At 45.2% G+C, this 22,452-nt stretch overlaps 1 protein-coding gene across 2 annotated transcripts in view; it reads left to right on the forward strand.

Moving 5' to 3' along the window:
• Positions 1 to 22,452, forward strand: part of KIF16B (kinesin family member 16B) — a 289,681-nt gene that overhangs the window by 74,201 nt on the left and 193,028 nt on the right. For both annotated transcript variants that reach the window (XM_040248276.1, XM_040248274.1), the window contains exon 12: positions 334 to 393. In XM_040248276.1, the coding sequence (XP_040104210.1) occupies positions 334 to 393 (60 nt within the window). The remainder of the gene's footprint in view (positions 1 to 333; positions 394 to 22,452) is intronic.

A 22,452-nucleotide genomic window follows, 5' to 3' on the forward strand; every position in this document is an offset into this window, starting at 1 on the left:
AATCAGGAAAAATTAACCCATGTAATGGGATGGTGGCATCTTTGAACTTGTAATTTTGGTTAATATCCAAGGAAGCAGCTTTTATTGCTGTAAAGCTCTAGGCAGCTTGACAGATTTTTTTTTTCTGTTCTTTCCTTTGCCATAATGTAGGTTGTAGGGTGAGATCAACTAGTTTGATTTATATTTGGTAATGGTACTTTGCGGCATTGCTATCTAATTTAAAAAAGTGTAGTACGTTCTTCTGTAATCTATAAGAGTTTGAAAACTTTCTAGAAGAAAATCACAGTAATTTTTTTATAGAGCAATGACATATGTATTTTTTTTTTCTTTTAGGTTCAAGAATTGACCAAGGAATGGACAAATAAGTGGAATGAAACCCAAAATATTTTGAAAGTAAGGACTGTAAAAAGGTGTCATAATCTTACTGTGCTTGCTTCAGCAGGTAAACTCTTTTCTCTCTCTGCCAAATGTGGCAGTTGTGTGCTTTGCTTAGGTTGGGACTCTGGTTTGATTTTAAAGAAACAGAAAAGGGAGCTATTAGTCACTAAAGCTGTGTGTTTAGGACGGTGCTATACTTAAGACGTTTACTCTCACTTGTGGAGTTTTTTCCATTTTTGACTCAACATGTGTTAAATTCCATTTAATATTCAAGAGCTCCCACTTTGTCTTTCTGCTTTTTGTTAAACCCAATATAGAAGCAATGTTTGAAAAAATGTAAAATGGGGAGCCAGTGGGAGTTTGATGGGTGATGCAAGGCACCCAGAGCTGGTGCTCTGTGACAGCCTGCAGCCTTGGGGTGGAAAGGGAGGTAGGAACAGGGTTCAGGAGGGAGGGGACACATGTATGCCTGTGGCCGGTTCATGCTGATGTTGATGTATGGCAGAAACCATCACAATATTATAAAGTAGTTATCCTCCAATTAAAATAAATGAATTACAAAAAATAAATACTTCCCTTGGCAATACTGTAGAGTATGTGTGTTGCATGCTAGACTTCAGAAGTTTCCCAACTAGTAATTTCCTACTGGAATATTTTTTTCCTGTGTGTCTTACAGGCTAGGCAGTGATGGCTGCATTTTTGGCAAGATTCATGGTGAAAAGATGTCAGTAATAGCCTCCATGTTTCATACTTTATGCTTCAAAATACACGTTTCTTTGTGGTCCCATTTTTTTTCTTTTTGCTGAGTTGGTAGGAAACTTGTGTCATCTGTGGAGGATCAGCCACGTCAGATTTGAGGTTCAGCCTGGAATTTCACGCTTTGATAGCATCTGTCTGTCCTTACACATGAGAGAAGGCGATTCGGAGATGATTGCTGAATACTGTTTTTTTTTTTTAAGATCTGTAGAGGTAAAATTTTCCCAGAGGACTGAGGCCTCCCTTGAATATTGGTGAGGATGATGAAGTTTAGCTGTGCGTCTTTGCAGAACCCTGACTTGGATGGCCTTCACATGAGGAGGAAGCACCTGGTGGCCGTTGCACAGGGTTGAGGGGGGCTTTTGAAGGCCTGGGATAGCCACTGTGCTACTCGCTCTGTGAGTGGGGTCTGCATCATCTTATGAAAGCTTCCTTGTACCACGTAGGCAGCCTGGCGTGCTCTGGGGGCTACAACGCTTATTGCTCACGAGCAGAGTTGAGCTGCAGTCCTCAGTGGCCGTGAGTCGTGGTGGTCCCAGAGACATTCTTTCCAGCTCTGAAAAGGGCTGCAGTAAGTAAGGCTTCCGCATCCAGAATTTCTTTTCTTTCCTCCCGATGATGATGATAGCGTCATGTTATTTTAAGGTACTTTTCTCAGTGTTTGTTTTGTCGAGAGGTTTTCGTGCAGGAAAACTGAGCAAAGACTTCAGGTGCATTTCTGAAGAGTTGGGTGGGAATAAGCACGGGCAGAGATGAAACTGTTCATCATCGTCTCTGTCGCGCCCGCCTGGAGATGTGGGGCCGCACCCCCAGTGTTAAGAAGCCCGATCGTTGGACTGTACATGGCATGATGTATACTTTCCTCAGCAAATTTGCCTGAGAGAGAGGACTAAAATCTGCTGCACATAAGGAAAAGAGAAATCAAGTCATTAGCTATTTGCAAAGCCATTGGTGTGCATTGTGCCTTATAGCACAGGAGGCAGTGCTGCAGTGAATGTGAAGATGTCAGCCCACCCTTTCTGCCGGGTCGCTCCTTGTCACTGTGCTGGGGGTTTTATAATAGCCCTGCAGAGCTGTCCACACTGAGGCACCATGGTGAACCCCTGAACCTTTTCTGATGCTTTTTTCTCCTAATGTTATTCTGGACCCTGAAGCTAAATAAATCCTCTTCCAATTCCAGCTCTGTTTTTCATAAATCTCACTATTTTTATCTTTTATTAACTTTTGAGATGAGAAGACTAGCGAGGTATTACGTGCTCAGTGTTGAAAGTTATGAGAAGGGCTCGTGATGTTTCAGATTTTTCCCTTCTTTTGACCCGGCAAGCCCTTTTTTAGATCTCTCTGCTGATGTCTGTGTTTTAAACCTGCAGTTGCTTTCTGCTCACATTTGGTATTTTAAGAGCTGTCTTCTTCTCTTATTGGAGGACAGCGCCTGAGGGCTGAGGTGAAGAAGAGGGCTACTCAGATGCTTTTGAAAACATTCTTTGGAAACTGTTGGGGAAAGAGATTGCTTTGCGATGAGTTTGTGTCTGTTCAGTTTGTGGATCTTCTGGTGTTCTTGCTGCCTGACTGCTCCTTCCTGCATCAGCTCTTGTTCCAGTCATGCTGTGGAGAACCCACTCCAGTCCAGGGGCTTAAAGCCACATGCCTTGGCCCCTCGTGCCTGTGCATGTTAGCTGCTTGGCTGGTCTGGCTGGGCGTGGATTCAGGCTGCGGGTGGGTTCCAGGTCTGTCTATCGCTCTCTGGGACTGGCTGGTTGTCCTAGGCATGATCCATGGTCATGGCCAGTGTAGAAGCAGGCACACCTGGTCTTGCAAGCACATTTCAAGCGTCTGCTCATATCGTGATGGAAGCAAGTCTGAACAGAAAGTCAAGGGGGAAGAAGTGTATTTCACCCATGGGGCTGTGGCAAGGGTGTAAAGGTATAATCTTGCTTTGAGATCAGTGGTTTAATCACCGTGTGGCCCCGTTAAAATACGAACCTTCAATTCTGGGACCTTGTTTTTCCCCTGCATTTGTTTGTTTCTAGAGATGAGCCCAGTGAGGCAGTAGATTCCCAGGATCATCTTCACCATAGTGCTGACTGTTTACTTTGCCGACTTGTCAGTATCATCCCTTCCAAGCGCTGAATCCTGAACATCCAAGGAGAGACCTTTGGAGAGAAGACCGAGAGTGAGACCGTCTGGGGGACTGAAGGGCGATACAGGATGCTTCAGTGCCTCTTGGCACACTGGGAGCCAGCCTTGTGGCTTCTTCTTTCCTGAGCTCTCAGATGCTCAGAAACCAAGAAGTGACTTTGTCCCCTTCTTTGTGATCTGGTCTGGGGCTTTCCTTGATGGGGATGAGTGAAGTCTCAGGCGTGTTGAGTGGGGTGAAGAGGGGATGAAAGGTGCTCTGATGAGATGCTGGATGTTTGCAGCTGGGCTGGTGACGCCGTGGTGATAATTGCACGAGCTGGGGGCTTTGACCTTCCAGCTCCATCTCAGGCTTCAGTTCTCTTCCTGAGTCACTCGTGGGTTGTAACACTTACCCACAGGGTCATGTCCCCTCACCCCCAGCTTGAAAGTCGGGGTCGATGGCAACGTCTTCCTTCTGCCCAGGTCATGAGGCAAGAGGTGATAAAGTGCTTGGGATTAGGATGCAAGTAGCTGATGACAGTGTAAAGTGTGTTGAACTTGAAGAGACATTTCTTAGGTGGGTAGTAATGCAGGCTTTATCATCCTCTGCAGTTCACACTGTATATCCATTCTTTTGCCTGTTGATCTAGCGTCCTCATTTTCATTAATCTTCATTTCTAGAAATTAAAGTCTAGACCCCCTTGCTGGTCCCCAGAGGCACTGAGCTCCTTCCCAGTTCCATAGTTGCATCTGCCTTTAGCTCCTGGTCTTCCCCCCGCCTGGCCGGATGCCTTGCTGGTCCCTGTCTGTGCTGGGGGTTGGGTTCTGGGGGTCTCCCGGCCTTTGCCTGTGCTGCTCTAACATCTCAGGTCCTGCCCTTTCCACGGCCATCAGAGTCTACTGTGAAGCTCTTTCTGATCCCTCTTCTCTCCCACTTTTCAGATGGAATGATTTGTCTTCCTCTGGCGTCTATAAAGGCTTTTGGTTCTGTCCCTTTCACAGCATTCATCATAATTGGAGTTTGGTGATCTTAGTTTCTCCCTCTAAGCAGGAGCAGGACCTGGGCTCAGACTGTGTCTGATTGTATACCAGCTCCTAGAAACTCAACTGTTTCTCACAGAGCAGGCATACAGTGAAAACTTACTGGTAGTAGTAGTATCAAGGAACTAAAGCAAAATCTTTATATTAGGCGGCTGCTGCTGCTGTTAGTCACTTCAGTCGTGTCTGACTCTGTGCGACCCCATAGACGGCAGCCCACCAGGCTCCACCGTCCCTGGGATTCTCTAGGCAAGAACACTGGAGTGGATTGCCACTTCCTTCTCCAACGCATGAAAGTGAAAAGTCAAAGTGAAGTCGCTCAGTCGTGTCTGAGTCTTTGCGACCCCATGGACTGCAGCCCACCAGACTCCTCCATCCATGGGATTCTCCAGGCAAGAGTGCTGGAGTGGGGCGCCATCGCCTTCTCCATGTTAGTTTGCTAGGACTATCATAACAGAACGTCACAGACTTGGGGCCTAAGCAGCAGACATTTATTTGCTTGTAGTCCTGGAGGCAAGAAGACCAAGATCAAGGTCTCGCTGGAGTAGGCTTGTCCTGAAGCCTCCCTCCCTCCTTGGCTTATGAGCACTGCCTGCCCTCTGGGCCTCATGTGGCCTCTGTCTGTGTGCCTGCGGCCCTGGTCACCCTCTGCGGCCTAATCTCCTTTTCTTGTAAAGACATTGGTCAGATGGGACTAGGGCTCAGCCCCATGGCTTCTTTTTTAACATAATTATCTCTTTAAGCGGTATATCTCTGAAACAGCCACATCCTGAGATACTGGAGCTCGGGTTCAGCAGTTGAACTTTTAGGGGGACACGTTTCAGCTTGTAACAGCCATGGCCCGCGCACACCGGGTGAGCTGGCGGGGAAGGCAATGCGCCGTGTTGTGCAGCAGCAGCCCCGCGCCGGAGCTCCTTCCTGCCTGTGCAGTCCAGCCTGTTTTCCTCACTACCAGCTGAAAGGTTCTCCATCCTTGGAAGGAATGTGGCCGCGTTCCTGTGGAGTACAGTTCGGTCCTTTCCTTGGGTCAGTTAGGTCTTGCTGCTCCGTGTATGGTTGCTGGACCAGCAGCATCAGTATTGTCCGTGCGCTGGCTGGCAGTGCAGGAGCTCTGTCTCACTGCAGGCTCCGAAGTCGGAACCTGTGTATTAATAAGATTCCCGGCTGACGTGTCTGCACCTCCAAGTGTGTGTATTGGACCTGAAAAGCTGGGGAAGGAAGGGTGAGGCCATCCTGGACTCTCTTGCCCTCAGTCCGGGTTTTCCCTTCTGCTCTGACCTGTATCGTGGGGAGCTACCGAGCGGGCTGCCCTGTGCCCAGTGGGATTTGCTGTGAGGGGTTGGAGGGAGGAACCAGACCTCTTTCATGCCATTTCCTTGAAGAATCCCTGCCGTGGTACCACCAGGCGATACAGCCCTGACTTCCAGAATCTCCTCCTCACCTGCCCCTCCTCCTGGGGCGGTGCTGGTTTCCTGGCCTTGTCAGCTTGTGGGTGGCCTCACCAGCTCCACCAGCTGCCCAGCTCTGCCATCAGCAGGGTAACCAGTTCCCTGTCTTAAAGTCCCCAGGGATGGGAACACCTGGCATTTCTGTCTGATGCTGGGCACTGCCAGCTGCTCAGAATCTTCAGCTGCCCCAGTGCGTTTTTCACTCTGGCTGAATTTGTCTTTAGCTGCTATAACTGTTGGCTCTTGGAAGTTAATGTCGTGATGAATCGGCTTCTACCAGGCCTGGGGTCGGTGCGTTCCCAGGGCCTTCATGTCAGCCCCTCTTTCCATGGCTTTCATGTGGCATTGGCTGCTTTGTATTTGGGATGGTTTATAGGGGACTACTTAATACCCTGCCCTTCTGGCCTGGCTTTGTACGTCTTACTGCTGATGAATTTTTTCAAGTTACGCGGAATCCCTCCATCCATTGTCCCCTCACCCCCAACCCCTCTCCCCCCAACCTCACCCAGTATGCACCTTTTTAGTTTGTCTGCTCAGGATGCATTTTTGTTTCTCTGTTCTAGCGTCTTCTAAATGATTAAAACGAAACTTTCAGAGGTAGTTTTTTATCTGACTTTATTATCTGACTTCCAAATAATGCGTTGAGCTCTGTGCTTTAGAATAAGTCGCAGCCAGCGTGGGCCACGCGGGCAGCTTTCTGGCGTCGGGCAGCTGGCCTGGCAGAAGGGCCCGTGGCTCTGTCTGTGCAGGTCTGTCCAGGGCCGGGCTGCTGCACAGATTTCCCCAGCCCGGAGGGTATGTTCTCTCAAATCCCCCAGCAGGGGTTATTCTTCCCAGTTCTCAGCAAACAGGGTCCCTTCCTTACTGCAGGCATATCCTTGGATTATTCTAGTCCGTGACCAGCTTCTGCGTTTTCATGGCCCTGTGAGGGCCATCTGACTGGTTTGGCACGGGGTGTGGGGAGGAAGCAGGTTGCTCACGTGCAGAGGCTGTCCCTGCAGAGGCTTGTCCTTGAAAAGTGGGCGATTTGTTGAATTAAAGTGTCTTTTTTTCCCCCCTAGGCATTATTTGGAGTTTTTTCTTACGATAATGTTGAATTGAATTGGAGGGTGGTACATACTTGAATCTACATGAAGATGCGATCCTAACGCACATGATTTCAGCTTAACTTGTACCAGTGTCTGAAGATTCCATCTCTGAAGAGGCAGGAAGTATCTCACACATTGACGGAGAAATTTTTTTTGTTGTTGTCCTTTCAGAATGTTTTGACTAATAAGAAATAGAGTAAAATGAAATTGGAATCCTTGACTGGCTTTAGATTTTCTGAGTTCAGATTTCTTGGAGAGGCATACTTTAAACCAACTTATTTCCATTTTATGATAGAATCTATCAGCTGAACTTTTGTCTCTGGAAGATTACAGAAACCTATCAAAGAATTTTTTCCTGCTGTCTGCAGTTTTCCATTTCACGGAGGAGACATGTGCTGGGGAGGCAATGGATTTGGAGGGAGCGCAGATTCCTGGGGCTGATGCTCGGCAGGCTTGACACCAGCCAGGTCATGGACCTCTGAATTCTTGCCACCCAGGGCCCTGGATATTCTGGTTTCTCGATAACTTGGAGACAAACCAGTGGAGAGGTGACATCTTCTGTGGCCGGTGTCTCCATTTGTATCAGTTAAACTTGACCTCTTCTTGGTATAAGAACTGAACCTGGGGGTAGCTCTAGGATAGAATTCTGTTTACAGGCATTGATTTTGCTCAGCTTTCGGATGAAAGAGGAGACAACTCTTTCAGCCGTGCATCACCCTCCTTATTAGCAACCATCTGGGGATTTGATGGTTCAAAATTCTGACCTTAGACAGTCACACGTACTGTTTCCAACTTTATGAGAGAAATTGTCTGCCTGCTTCGGTGTGCAGACTAATGTGAATGAGTCTGTGTCTGGACAGAAGGTAACTGTCAGTACCCCTGGTGCAAAGCCCATGGTCTTCTTGTAGTGCATTCGCGTATGCTGCCTTGCTGGCTGGCTCTCAGTCTGAAGCACGCGGAAAAAGACATCACTGCTCTTCATATATTAATGGTACTCAGTTGCCAGTTTGTCGACTTCTCTGGTTGTTAATTTCCATCAGACTCTTGTGTTCTCTGCTTTCTAAAGTTCTGCTCTTGCACCTGTTTTTTTTAATATAAAAGGCGAAGTAATCAAGTTCATTGTGCTCCGAAACTGGGGTTTGATAATTAATAGCGGAGATGACTGTCAGTGCCTTCGTGCTGGAGGTTGACTGAGAATGTGGCAGAGTCAGAGGCTCAGCGAGCTGTTCCCAGGACCAACTCTGATGCTGTTAATAATGCCAAGGCTACCTTATTTTCTGTGGCAGTTTTCATCTTGAAGGAGCTGCTCATAAATAAAGGTATTGCAAGTATATGTTGGTTCTTACTTTTGAATAACGTTTCTTGGAACAGAAGGCTCGGAAATAAGTCAAATGCGCCCTGTTAAATGTTGGAACCACGTGATAAATAATTTTGAATACGTAGGGGATTTTCCTTCTGATGTTTTGCAGTGAGGCATGCATGCTGACGGGCTCTTCCTGCATATTTATAGCTGCAGCCCGGGAGGAAAGGATTGCCTTGGTCATATGAAGTAATGGTTTATGTGCACCTGATCTCTCTGGAGGGGCTGAACTGTAGGAACTTGGTTTTGTTGGCAGGAAAGCTTAAACAGTGACCATTTCACGGTACAATCAGTTCATTGTTCATGTCACCCAGAAACACACTTAACTCCCCTTGGAGGAGTCCTCAGAGTTGTGAGTTTGCAGAGGAGCGAGGCGGTGGTCCTCCTCCTGCCTGGCCTAATGCCTGTGTCTGTGCATACCCTAACCTTGGTCCCTTTGACCTTTCTGTGTCTCAGAGTCTCTCTGTAAGATGCGGACAGTAATACTACCTGTCCTATAAGGTGAGTCCAACACATAGTCAGCACTGAAAGCATTACAGTAATGTTAACCAGTTTTTCCTTTATTTTTCCTATTGAGGTATTATTGACATCTAACATTGTATTAGTTTCAAGTGTACAGCATAACAGTTCAGTGTTTGTGTATTTTGAGAAGTGATCACCACAGTAAATATCTTCAGCATCATTACTTTTTTTTTTTCACGTAATGAGAACCTTTAAGATCTGCTCTCTTAGCAACTTTCAAACATGCAAGAGATTTTATTAACTGTACATTGCATCCCCAAGACTTATTCATCTTATAGCTGAAAGTCTGTACCTTTTGACCACGTTCACTTATTCCATTTCACATTGCCACCCTGTGTAAAAAAGTGTGAAAGTGAAAGTCGCTCAGTCATGTTGGACTCTGCAACCCTGTGGACTGTAGCCCGCCAGGCTCCTGTGTCCGTGAAATTCTCCAGGCAAGAATACAGGAGTGGGTTGCTATGTCCTCCTCCAAGGGATCTTCCCAATTCAGGGACTGAACCCAGGTCTCCTGCATTGGAGGCAGATTCTTGACTGTCTGAGCCACCACTGGTAGCCACCAAACCACTAATCTGTGAGCTCAGGTTTTTTTTTTTTTTTTTTCAGATTTCACATATCTTTCACCATTTTTTCTTTCTTGTTTTATTTTCTCCAAATCCATCTTTTCATATGTAAAACTGGCTTGACAATAATATATGTCTTCTCATTGGCCAGAAAAACCAGAAATTATGTATACACGAACTTTTAAAAAGTATAGTTTTATGCAGCTACTCATAAGGCATTTTATTTGTAGTGTTTTATGTTTGTTTGTTAATTTCAAATAACAGAAAACTCAGTTCCAGACTGGCTTATAAGGTAGGAGAGTAGTGGTCAGGTGGTAGGGTGGGGTTTAGGCATGGTTTGATCAGGGCACTGGCCCTGCTTCTCTGGGACTTGGTTATGCCTTTATGGTGTAATGACTTCATCTTTAGGCTCTCGGAATGGCCGGGTGAGAGCAGCAACGATAGCTTTGTATTTACCCACCACACCATCTAAGTTCAGAGTCTCCAGCCAAGTTCTGAGGTTTGCGCTGATTGACTGATGTATGTGTGAACCAATCCCTGGGGCCTTGTGCTGACTGGCATAGGCCCAGAGTATCTCTGCCAGTCACTCTGATAAAGAGAATGGGTTGCGTGGATTGGTCGAGGTGAACCAGGGCCCACCTTTGAGTGGGGGTGAGACCACGGTAGCTGCTGTGTGCTGTTGGGGCAGTGCGTGCAGGTGGACTGCGGTGATGCCGCCCGTGTTTTCCACGGGAGACGCAGAACCTGGTCACTTATACTGTGAAACGTACATTGTGAAACATATTCAGGGCAAGCAGAAGACGCAGCGAAGTATTCTTTCAGTTCTTGAAAAGTGAAAGTGTAAGTTGCTCAGTCATGTTTGATTCTCTGTGACCCACTGGACTGTAGCCTGCCACGCTCCTCTGTCCGTGGAATTCTCAAGGCAAGAATATTAGAGTGAGTAGCCATCCCCTTCTCCAGGGGATCTTCCTGACCCAGGGATTGGAACCGTCTGAACTTCAGAGAAAATATTTTCAGTCACTTCCTTTCTGACTCAGAAGTCCCGTGTCCAGCCAGGAAACTGTGTGAAAGGCCCCTGGTATCTGTACCCTTGTGGGAACATTCCACGCAGGAGAAGTCGGTCTTCTCTGGTGTTAGACTTGAAGAGTGGCACACAGTAAATTCCACGTGTTTAAGCACATTTCCCTTCCTTTTCTAGATTGATTATGTGATTTTAAAAAGAGCTCTAAATGAGTGCCTATTCTCTTCTTTGGCTTTTTGCATGTGGTTTTAAATTTGGCTTCATTTCCTGTCGACCCCTTTAACTTGATGTTTCCCAGCCCAGCCTGCCTAGCAACCGTTGCTATGAGCAGTGAGTTGGCACTGCCCTCCATCTGGAGCACAACGGCAGGTTTTAGGAGATTACTGTTCCTTAGCATCTGGGTTGATTTTGCCTTTGCATCATTTAAGGATGACCATCATTTCTCCAAATTCCAGGTACTAGAGTTCCTAGTCTCTTAGCAGAAGTGCTGGTTTTAGAAAGTATATATCTGTAAGACAGGATCATTAGCCATGGGCAGATATTGAAACACACAAATATGGACCTAGGTTGTGTATGAATATTTATTACCAGAATATTCTGGTACTTTCAAGGGGGGAGATGGTTATAGATTTGTAGTCTTTTATAATACTTTATATTAATAACATTGGCTTTACCAGCTAAGAACAGCCTTCCCAAGAAGTCGTCTGGGGGTCATACATGAGAGGAGTGATTTCCTAACAGCTGTGATTTCTCCTTGGAAGACGAGCAACATGAACATCACTGAAGATGCTCATTTTCTTCTAGATCAAATCTACTCTGTATCAGTGTATTCTACTTAGGCTTTCCTGTCCTTCTATTAAAGTAAAAATTACACTGGCATTTCCAGATAATTAAGGGACTGAAATGAAACCGCAGAACTTGCTATGATGCTGTTTCAGTCGCCAAGTCCAGTTTCTAATCCAAAGCAACGTAAGTACTAGTTATTCCGCACTTCATACCAGTTGATTTCCCATAGGGAAGTGTTTTCAGCTCAGAATTTCTTGGGGACATTTTTAAAAGACCGTTTTCTGGGCTCTGCAGTGTCATGGAATGAGAGTTGTGGGGGATGATACCCCCAAATCTCTTTTTTTTATACAGTACCCTGGAGCCTCACAGGAGTTGGGACGCACAGGCCTAGAAAGCACATCTTGATATGTTTATCATATGGGTGAAGGCTCCCAGAAGAAAGTGGCCCATGTAACTTCTTGCAGAGTTTTATAGTCCCCAAATTGCACACTCATGCAAGTGTTTGGAGATGTTGGGTGATGGCATTTGAAAAGACATTTCAACTGAGTAGATTATTTGTCGTTAAATAAGGTGATCTGTTCACAGGACCTTTTTTAAAAACCTCACACAGGCGTTTGAATTTATTTTTTAATTGAGACTCAACATACACCAAGTATGTACGTTCGAAATGTGCGCCTTGGTGAACTTATAAAAAAGCGCCTGTCTGCAGTGTCCAGCTCCTGAGTTGTCATCTGTGTGTGTCTCCCTCTAACCCACACCCAGGTCAAGATGTAGACTCTTTGCTGCTCCCAGGGGCCCCCTCTCGTCCCTCCCGGTCAGTCACGTCTTGTCCTCACGTTCCAGAGGGGTTGGGACAGCTCTTGGGGAGGGGAGTGCCGGCTGTCCCTGAGCTCCCTGCAGCATGCTCTGTGTTCGCTTCTGTCTGCTGTCATGCAGGGTGTTGTCGTTAAGATTCATCCATGCTTTGTTGAGCAGTAGTTTCCACTTTATTATGCGACTGTACTGCACTCTTTATTCATTCTCCTGTTGGTTAGCTCCATGTGGGTGGTTATCTCCAGTGTTCCGGTTATTATGAATAGTGCCTCTAGAATTGCACGGGAACGTGTTTTATGGGTGTGTGCATTCAGCACCCCGCCCCCCCCTCCCCCCGCCCTTTTCTGGCTTTCAAACCTGATAAGAATTTGGCTATGTATACATCTGGCCAGTATTGATGATCAGAGTGCACCCAATCCAAAGGTCCCTTATCCCTATCCAGGTGGCTCTCAGTGTGGTCTGGGCCACAGAGCAGAGGACCCCCTGCCCCAGTGGGTCAGATCTGGACCTGGCAGGAGCATCTCCCCCACCCCCCAATCCACCAGCAACAGATGTTTGCCTTTAGTCTGTGTGGGTTCCCATGTAATATTTGTTTTTTTCTGTTGTCATCTAAATATAGTCTAACTGGGTGGGTAACACAAATTCTAATTTCTGTAGATTTTTAGAATGATAATTTTGAAGGTCTTCAGTGAGTTGAATATAGTCTTTGTGGATTTTTTTTTTTTCCTGCAAGTCCTCTTTTCTCAACAGCTAGATATTTGATGATTTGTTTTCTATAAAGCTATAATATTATGGTGTGTCTGGTTTTCCTTTGCTCAACTCCAAGGTCCAGAAGGTAGAGACATGTTTAAATTGTCTTTGGACTCTCCTAAATTGCCTTGCATTTAATATTAATAATAATAATGTTAATAGGGATAATAGTGGATAATATTTCCTGCACTGTTACTGTGTGCCAGGCATTGTTCTAAGCCAGCACTGTTTAATAGGAATGTAATGCAAGCCACATACGGGAGTTTAAATTGTCTAAGAGCCACATTTAAAAAGAAACAGCTGAAATTAATTTTAACAGTACATCTTATTTAACCCGTTATATAAAAAACTTACCACTTGACATATAATCAATATAAAAATTATTAATGAGGAATATAATTTTTAAAATAAGTTTTTAACATGATGTAAATTTGCAGTACCTTTGTATTTATAGTGCCTCTCAGCTCAGTGTGAAATTTACATTGGATGCACTTGATCTGCATTTTGATTTTATGAAATTTACAGTTGAAAAGTAGATTCTCATTGCAAACAGTGTTCCAAACGTATTTAAAAGTTTTCCAGTCGCTCAGCTGAGCATAGTTTAAAATTTAAACCAGTGAGTCGTTAGGTGCATCTTGAATGTTTGATGGCCACATAGATGCACGACTTTAAATATTGTTTGTATTAATTTGTTCTGCTCTGCTCAGCAACCTTGTGCAAGGTGGAAGAGTATTTATTTTCTCACCTTGCAGACAAGGAAACTGAGGCCCAGAGGGTACTCAGTTAAGGAAGGAATAGATGAGGTTGGAATTTGAACCCTGTCTCAAAGTTGGCTCGTGACACCATTCATCTGTCTAGTTCTTAATTGTTGTTCTAAACTGACCTTTTTATTCCCATGTTCTAATTTATTGCCTTTTGTGTGTGTGTGTGTGTCTTTCTCTGACCTTTGTCTCTTTTGGTTTTTTATGTTTTAAAGATTGATGGAAAAAAAGTTGTCTGAAAAAGGGATACTTTATTTGCTGTGAATTTGGTTATTCATCGGTGTTTTAAAAACCAACGCAGGTGACGGCCACTGTTTTAGCACCATCTGCTCTGTTATCTCGATAAGTGTCAAGACAAGATTTGCTTTCTCTGAAACAGTGGCTCAGGTTCCCTTTTGTGTTTTGTAATGCTCTTTCTTTAATCAGGACTCTGATGTTTATTTCTACCACCGTTGGGCGTAGTCATTTCTTCTGCCTCTGCTCTTCTCTAGTCTTTTTCTATAAAACAGTCATGATTATTTCTCTGGGTATCATTTTTTTTTCCTGATGTGTTATTTGCATTTGTTCTGATGTTAATGACTTCTCTGAGCATCTTTCAGATGCTTCTTTGAACTATATTCAACCAGCTGGTGTTCTTGTCTACCTTTGTAGGTAATATTTTACTTTATATTAGACTTGCTTTTATACAACTATTGCTCTTCACTGCAGTGGTGGTTTGTTTATAAAACAGAGATCTGAAATGTGCTCTTTGCAAGGAAGAGTAGTCCAGACGTGAGAAGTGTCGTCTTTTTAAGTGCCGCGTAGGAGGAGGGGCAGTGTGGGGGTTCAGTGGTAGTCTTGCTGTATTTCACCCACAGCCAGTGTACTGTGTTCCCAGGTTCTGCAGGACTGTCTTCTCCTCCCCTCTCTGAGCTCCCCTTCTGTCTGTGGACATTGTGTGCACCCGTCACCTTTCACTGCTATTCTCACTTGAATGAAATGGACAACAGCTGTGTCCTTTCTTGAGTTCTTACCCATTCAGGGTGGTTGCTCAATTCATTCTTTTGAAATATCTTGACTGTTTTATAATTAGTTGTCTTAATTGAGGTGACCCAGCTTTTGCACTTGGATTTATCCTTAACTAGTTCTCGGACTTTGAGCAAATTATTCTGTCTCTCTCTCTCTCTCTCTCTCAGTTGTTTTTCAGTCATGGGTGGTGAGGTGAGCTCTCAGGATTCCTTCTGTTTGAGAACGATGTGGATTCTTCCTCAGGAGGCTGCATGGAATTTTCCCTGTGAGTCACCTGTCTTGGGTATGGGACCCTTCCCCGTTTCTCTGTCTTCAGGGGTCGCAGGTGGTTTCGTTTTGCTCAGCTTGCTGTGGGGATTCTTTGTTTTGGACCACTGTTCCTTTGTGAATGTGCTCTGGGAACTGTTCTCAGTCTGGGCATTTATGTGTCTGCACGATGCGTAGACGGTGAGTGTCCTGCCTGATGGATTGCACAGACTGAAGGCACCCATCCATGTAGCCGGTGTCTGGGTGAATAAGCAGTTCTCAGCCCCTGCGTGTCCCGACCATGCCCCCTTCTAGTCATCACTCCCTACAAGAAAGATGTCTGGCTTGATTTGAGAGAAGAGTGTTGAAACATGTATATTACCATATGTAAAATAAATGACCAGAGCAAGTTCCATGCATGAAGCAGGACACCCAAAGCCTGTGCTCTGGGACAACCCAGAGGGGAGGGATAGAGTGAGGAGGGAGGTGGGAGGGGGCTTCAGGAATGGGGGGACACATGTGTACCTGTGGCCAATTCATGTTGAGGTATGGCAGAAACTATCATCGTAGTGTAAAGTAATTATCCTCCAGTTAAAATTAATTAAAAAAATGAAAACACAGTTTGGTTTATCCTGCTTTTAAGCTTTATGTGTAAGGAACCATACAGAGCATAGTTTTTGGTTTTGTTTTTTTTTCGGTAACTGGCTTCATTTGCTCTGCATTATGTTTGTGAGATCCACCTCTGTTTTGCACTGCTGCGTTTATTTTCATTGTTGTATAATATTATATAATGTGTAACGTGGCTATAGTGCAGATTATCCATTATCTCTTTGAATTTGGGCTGTTTCCTGGTTTGGGCTGTTAGGAATAGTGCTGCTGTGAACCTTCTTGTCCATGTCGTGAACGAGTGTACACATTTCTCTTGGGTGTCCGCCTAGAAGAAGAATTGCTGGGTTGTAGAGCAGGTGTCTGCTCTGCTTTAGTAGGTAGTGAAAATAGTTTTCCAAAGTTGTTGTACATTTACACTCCCGCCTGCCATGTGTGAGAGGGCCAGTTGTCTCACCTCCTCCCCAACATTTGCTGTTTTCTATCTTTTGAATCTTTTGGGGCCATTTTCATTAGTGTGCAGTGGTATCACGTGGTGGTTCTGTTTTGAATTTCCTGATGATGGTATTAAAAAAAAACAACTCGCCATCATTTTTCATTAGCTTCATTTCTCAAATGCCTTTGCCTTAGAGCTTGTCATCAAGTGCGTGGTCCTGGCGTTTTCTGTCCTCCCTCGCCGGGCACTGCTCCAGCCTTCTCCAGCTCCCCTCACCTTATTTGTCCATAAACTAGCTCTTCATCGCCTCCCACCACCCCCCGCCCCCCGGCAATCCTGGAGAGCTGTCACTCATTCAGTCACAAATGCCCATTGAGGGGAGCTCCCTCCTGAGATCCTTGGGGGATACCAGTGCAGTGATTGGAACCGACCCGAATCTTGCCGGGGGCGGGAGGGTCTTCCAGATGCAACTCACCAAATTTCCCTGTCTTTGTGGAGTTTGACTGCCCCTCCTTCTGGTCTCTCCACCTCCACAGGTCACTTACCAGCTCTTCTAAGATAGAACTGTTACTTTTAGCTAGGTGAGCGTTCTCTCTGCAAGGTTAGAGTAATAAACTTAATTGTAGTCGGAAACTCCAGACAGATTTTAAATCAGTTGCATCCTAATCCTCATCTTAGCCTTTTCAATAAACATTCCCTGTACACTAAAGAAAGACCTCAGTTTTTCTGGTGGCAAAACTTCACTTGACCAGAATGTTTGTGAATATCCTGGTTTAGTGACAAAGCCCACTTGAGTTACGTGAATTATGAAAATCTTAATTAAAGGGACTCAGCATTCCTTGTGGTTTAGAATATACAAGGCCTTGGTGAATGGTCAGCCTCTGTGGGGTCTCTGGGTCCTGGTGTGCAGAAGGTTTTGTTTGAGCCCTCCAAGCCTCTTTGGCGGGTATGGAGTTAGATTCTAAACGAGATTTCGCCCCTCCTACCATCTTGCTGAGGCTTCTCCTTTGCCCTTGGATGTGGGGTATCTATTTTGGTGGGATCCAACATTCTCCTGTCGATGGTTGTTCAGCAGCGAGTTGTAAGTTTGAAGTTCTCGCAGGAGAAGATGAGCACACGTGCTTCTTCTCTGCCAGCTTGTCTCTCTAGAAAACAGCAAATGTTGGGGAGGAGTGAATGCAGTTCAGTATGTCTTTGATGAAGCTCAAGTTGTTGTTGGTGTTTAGTTGCTGACTTGTGTCCGACTCTTTGCCACCCCATGGACTGTAGCGCGCCGGGCTCTTCTGTCGTGGCATTCTACAGGCAAGAGTACTGAAGTGGGTTGCTATTTCCTTCTCCAGGGGAATCTTCCCAACCCAGGTATCGAACCCGTGTCTCCTGCATTGGCAAGTGGAGTCTTTACCGCTGAGCTACCAGGGAGATACCTTTATATACTGCACAGTGATTTCACTTCAAATCCCCTTTGTTGAGTCTTAGTTTGTCCTGAATTTCTTAAAGTGCTGTGTCATTGCTTGTGATTTAACTAATTTAAAAAAATGCTCCTAGACTGTGAAGACCATCCTGTTCATAGAGCACAGAACATAGCACAAACAACCCAAGAGAGAATTTAGGTGAAACTCTTCCCTCATCCCGCAAAAGAAAACCTTTTTATTTTAATGAGGAAGTTGAAGCCATGAGAAAGTAAATGAGTTGGTTTTGATGTTCTAGAGTTAGAAGCAGGGCTAGACTGGGTTTTTCCCTCCTAATCCAGTGCTTCTTAATTATATCTTACTTATCTTTTTAAATGGTTTCCAAATGCCTAGATTCTTAATTCCAAAGTGGTGCTTTACTTTGATAAAGAGACTATGGCTGGCCCACATCTTTTAGAATAATTTTAATATGTAAAATCTGAAGACAAAGATTTAGCCCATGGCATATTTAAATCAGCAAGCCATCCTATAATGGGCTTCATCTGCATTTAAATTATTCTCCTTCAGAGATTTTTGAAGTTGGTTTTGAATAAATGGCTTGTATTATATTATTGTTAAATTAAGCCAGAGTGCTTTTTGGTTAATTTTAAATGGAGTCTTTTAATGCCTGCAAAATCTCCTAACTTCCTAGTCTGCTGTTGGTAAATAAAGTTATGTGTGCATTTAAAACAAAAAATTGGAGAACAGAGTGATTTCTTCCCCTCAAACAATTGTATCTTCTCAATGGGTTAATCTTATGAGATACTTTAAGTTGGGAGTTAGAAGACAATTGAAAGTTAGCAATTCCAGTTATGGAAAAAGCGATATATTTTTGAATTATACATACTCTGATTTTATAGTAGGTGGTTATTGTTATAATAATTGGAAGGAATAGTGTGCTCCACAGTGTATTTCAGTTTCTTAGCACTAGATGTCGCTAGAGATAGGAAGAACCAGCTCTCCTCCTGTCTTTAATTCCAGGTCTTTACTGGTAGTGAAAGGACTCGGCAGGTATTGCTAAGTGGACTGGCGCCTATTTACTGGTTTCTGGAGAGTCTGAGCAAGGTAAATTGTGAAGAGTTTAGTAGAAGGAACGTCTTTTTGCAGCCTCCTTTGGAATTGATCCTGAAAGATGTAAATATGAACCTTCACATATTTGGAGGTTATTTTCTCAATTTTTAAAATAGGTTTTCCAAAGTTGCCTCAAATCACTGGATACTATCTTATAGGTAAAAGATATATTTTTTAATCTGGGTACTAGGTAGTCATTTTGACTAGCTTGCATTAGAAAGCTTTATTTGTATTTATTTATTTGTTTGCTTATATTTGCCCCTTAAAGGACTTTTCTTCTTTTACCTCACATTTTCCTCATTTTCAGCTCTTCGTTTTCCTTTTTCAATTAATTAATCTTTTTCAGCTCCGGAAGTTCTTCAGAGAATTAAAACGTAGAACCCCTTGCCTCTTTCTCCCCAATTGTCTGTCTGACCATATTTACTTCCCGAAAGTAACCTTGACTCTTGGGATGGTGGCTGCAGCTTTTTCCTCTTTGGTTTCTCCTGCTTTGTGAAGCCAAGAAGTTTGATAGATAATGAGAGTGACTTTTCTCCCAGCTCGTTCCTCGTTTTTGTAGGAACAGGAGGAAGGAGACAGCCATCCTCGGTGACTGAGAAGCAGTGTAGATTGAGAGTTAAGGACCTGACCACTTGAGTTCAGCTGATGGAATGCAGTCTCAGCCTTGCCAGTTGCTGGCTCTGTGCCCTTGGGCAGCTTAACTTCTCAGTGCTCCAGCCTCCTCACCTGTGAAAGAGAGGCAATGGTACTTGTCTCCTCTGGTACTTGTCTCCTCCCAGGTCGTTATGAGGATTCAACGAGTTGCTTGTGAAGGCGGGCTTCCCTGGTGGCTCAGTGATAAAGAATCCACCTGCAGTGCAGGGGACGCAGGTTCGATCCCTGGGTCGGGAAGATCCCCTGGAGGAGGAAATGGCAACCCACTCCAGTATTCTTGCCGGGGGAGTCCCGTGGAGAGGAGCCTGACGAGCTGCAGTCCATGGGGGTCGCAGAAAGCTGAACATGACTAAGTGCCTGAGCAGTTGTGAAGGCGTTGAAAGCAGTGCTTGGCAATCATGTCTCAGGGCTTGTTAGGTGAAGAACCTTAGCTTCACGCTCTCTGTGGGCAATTTATAAATGCTAAATAATCTACAGGATCTCCAGTTTAACTAGGGAGGGACAAAGACGAATTTTTTTTTTTCTCTTAGAGTCTTCTCTTAGAAGAGTCTAGGGACAAACTGTGAATGGCTTTGTTGTCTTTTTGTCCATCATGGAACGGTTTTGAGCACCTGCTAGGGGAGATGGATTGTGTGAAATGAATAAGACACTTTCCATCTGCTGGGGAGACCAAACTTCAAACAAATAGTGAGAAAAATTGTTACACGTTCTAGGTTAATAAGAGTTAACTCTATCAGGGAGGCATTTGACTACAGATAATGGTACCCTCAGTGCAGAGAAAAGGTGCCTTAAGCTAGCGGAGGGTTGTTGGTTTTCCCCTCCCTGGATGAGGATGACAGAGCTGGGCTGCTGCTGCTGGGGGTCCAGTGGTTTGTCCAGAACCAGGGTCTGTGAAATTCCATTGGCCTTTCTCTCAGTGGCTTTGAGACAGTTTCTGCAACTACATAATCATGTGAGATTTAGTTAGGAGGCCTGGGAATGGCAGCAGGGTATATCTTTGCAGAATTTATCCCTCTCTTCAGCCCCACTTCTGTCTTGCTGGGGAGCTGGGCCGCGTGGCCCCTTCTGCCTGCGGGGAAGGCTGCCATCTCTAACAAAACTGGGATTTTGCCCAGGAGGAAGAACGGGAAAGCAGAAGGCTGTTTTGACCCCAAGCACTTGCGGGACCCTGTTCAAAGCTCTCTACAGGTAGTAATAATTGGTTGCACTCTTGTAACGGTCCTACCACGTGAATGCTGATGGCTCTGTTTCAGGAGATGGAGACTGGAGTTGATGAGAAACTTGTCACACAGCTAACGAGTGAGCCGGCCAGCTGGAAAGGAGCCTTAGGACTGGTGGAGGCACAGGAGGCCTTGGTCAACAGGTCAAGCCTTCTGGAAGACGATCAGAAAGGGTTCAGAGAGGAGTTGCCCTTGAAGGCAGTGTAGAATTAGGTAGCTGTTGGGAGTCCTGGGTGGGGTGATACAGGCTTCCTGATGGCCAGGGCTCAGCTGAAGCCATTACCCTGGGGTATCAGGGCTTCCAGGGAAACTGAGTGGGCTTGGAGCAGGGGGACAGGGGGATGGGGTCCCAAGCTGGAGAAGGAGCGTGTGTCAGGCCACGGGGAACTCAGTCGCCCCCTTTTAAAGCTCTCACAGTTTCATCATTGCTTCAGGAAACATATTCAGAGCTCATTTAAATTCTCAATGTACATTCTGGAGACGTTTCCAGTTTAGTTTCATTATCTGAGCCATCAGTGTGTCTTTTGAAGTGTCTAAGTAGTATATTGAAATTTCTTGCCCGTTTCTCTCATTTCACATTGAATTAATGGCGTAGAATATTTGAAATGGATGGGGCCCGAGAGCCAATCTTCTTCTACCCTTCCTGTGCCACGGTTGGGGCGTCTGGCACCTGAACCCAGGGAGTCAGTGTCTGAGTTTAGGTCAGAAAATAATAATCTGATTGTCCAGTGCCCTCCCACCAAGCAGTGTTCCCTGTGCGTCTTCTTCAGGTCTCTGATATTTGGTTAATCATGTCTAACTTGTGGTTATAACAAGTGTCCTCACCAGGACACTTGGATGTGCTTCTGGTCCTAGCCCTTAGTTGAGCTCTTGCTGCAAAGCAGGCACTCAGGACTGTGTGTTGATAGACTGTCCCAGTGTTAATACGGTTCCTTGAGGGGGAGGTGGGGGGACACAGTAACTCTTGTTCAAGTAAACCTGGGCAGTTCTGGGTGAAAAGAATTAAACAGGCTTGTTTATGAGCCTTGTGCTCTTGTGTCTGGAGCTCTGAGGAGGGGCTGTGCACTTCAGATTCACTTTGTTCTGAGAATGGCTGTTTGGCCCTAAGCCAAATGTCCTTTTTTCAGTTTTGTGTCCAGACTTTATGAAAACCTTGTAGCCTAAATGGATTCCTTAGAGCAAAAGTGCTTTTTTATTCTTTTTAGGTTGCCTTTTGGTCTTTTGCTATTAAAATAGTGCAAAATTTTTTTTTTGTCGAAACTCTGTTGTATTCAATATTAGAAGATAGTTATGTTCCAAAAATTGAGTGATGTACCATTTCTCAGAACCTGGACTCCTCTCTGTCCATCAGATGCTGACCCTCAATCATGGATAGGTTCTGAGGTTGGCCGTCAAAACCTGTTTAGCGCAAGGAACGAGGTGCTGAGATGCGGACTCGGCCAGTCCTTAGGGCATCAGCATGTTGATGGCACATGGTCTGGGTCGACAGGGCTGAATGCAGAGTCAGTGGACTGAGGACAAGCCCACTGAGGGATTCTGACTCAATTCAGAGTGTGTCAGGAGCACATAACGTGAGGTTGTCACAGGAACGTCGATGATACTGTGGTGCACGTCGCATGATGGGATTTGGGAAGTGCTTCCCCAGAGCGTTTCCGGAGACTGTCTTCGGCTCTTTACTTTGTACGAGAGCTTGTATCACACTAGAGTTACGTTATCCCCCAGCTCCCACTTGGTAGAGCTTGATGGTTTAGACCATCTTCTCTGAGCCTGTGAGTTTGGGGTTGAACCGTGGCTTGGCCGCTTGTGAATATGGCCAATTACTTAATCTTGATAAGCCTCATTTTAGGGCAGTGAAGCTGTTCTATGATGGGACACGTGTCAAAGACCCTAGAATATACAACACCAAGAGTGCAGACATTTTTTCCCGAGTCATGGCTGACCCTCTGAATCGCTTGACGTTGTCTTTCGTAGAGCAGACGTTTTGAATTTTAATGAAGTCCAACTTGGCAGTTGTTTCTTTCATTGGTATTGCCTTTGGTGTAGTGTCTGAAAAGTTATCGCCATGGCAGAGGTTATCTAGGGTTTCTCCCATTTTGTCTTCTAGGAGTTTGATGGTTTGTGTTTTACTTTTAGATCGGTGATCTGTTTTGAGCTCCCTTTGGTGAAAGATTCCTCCGTGGCCAGTGCCTCTGGACTGTGGACCTCACAGCACCTCTCCTTGCCCCGTGTCCCCTTACGTGGAGCAGGGGGCTGGAGTGGGCTGGAGCTGTGTGTTTCTCTTCCCCCAGCAAGTTTGTTGTTCTTGTTGAGTCCCTAAGTCATGTCCAACTCTTTCGTGACCCCGTGAACTTTATAGCCCACCAG

This window comes from Oryx dammah, unplaced genomic scaffold (genome assembly GCF_014754425.2).
Source record: "Oryx dammah isolate SB20612 unplaced genomic scaffold, SCBI_Odam_1.1 HiC_scaffold_10, whole genome shotgun sequence".
NCBI lineage: Eukaryota > Metazoa > Chordata > Mammalia > Artiodactyla > Bovidae > Oryx > Oryx dammah.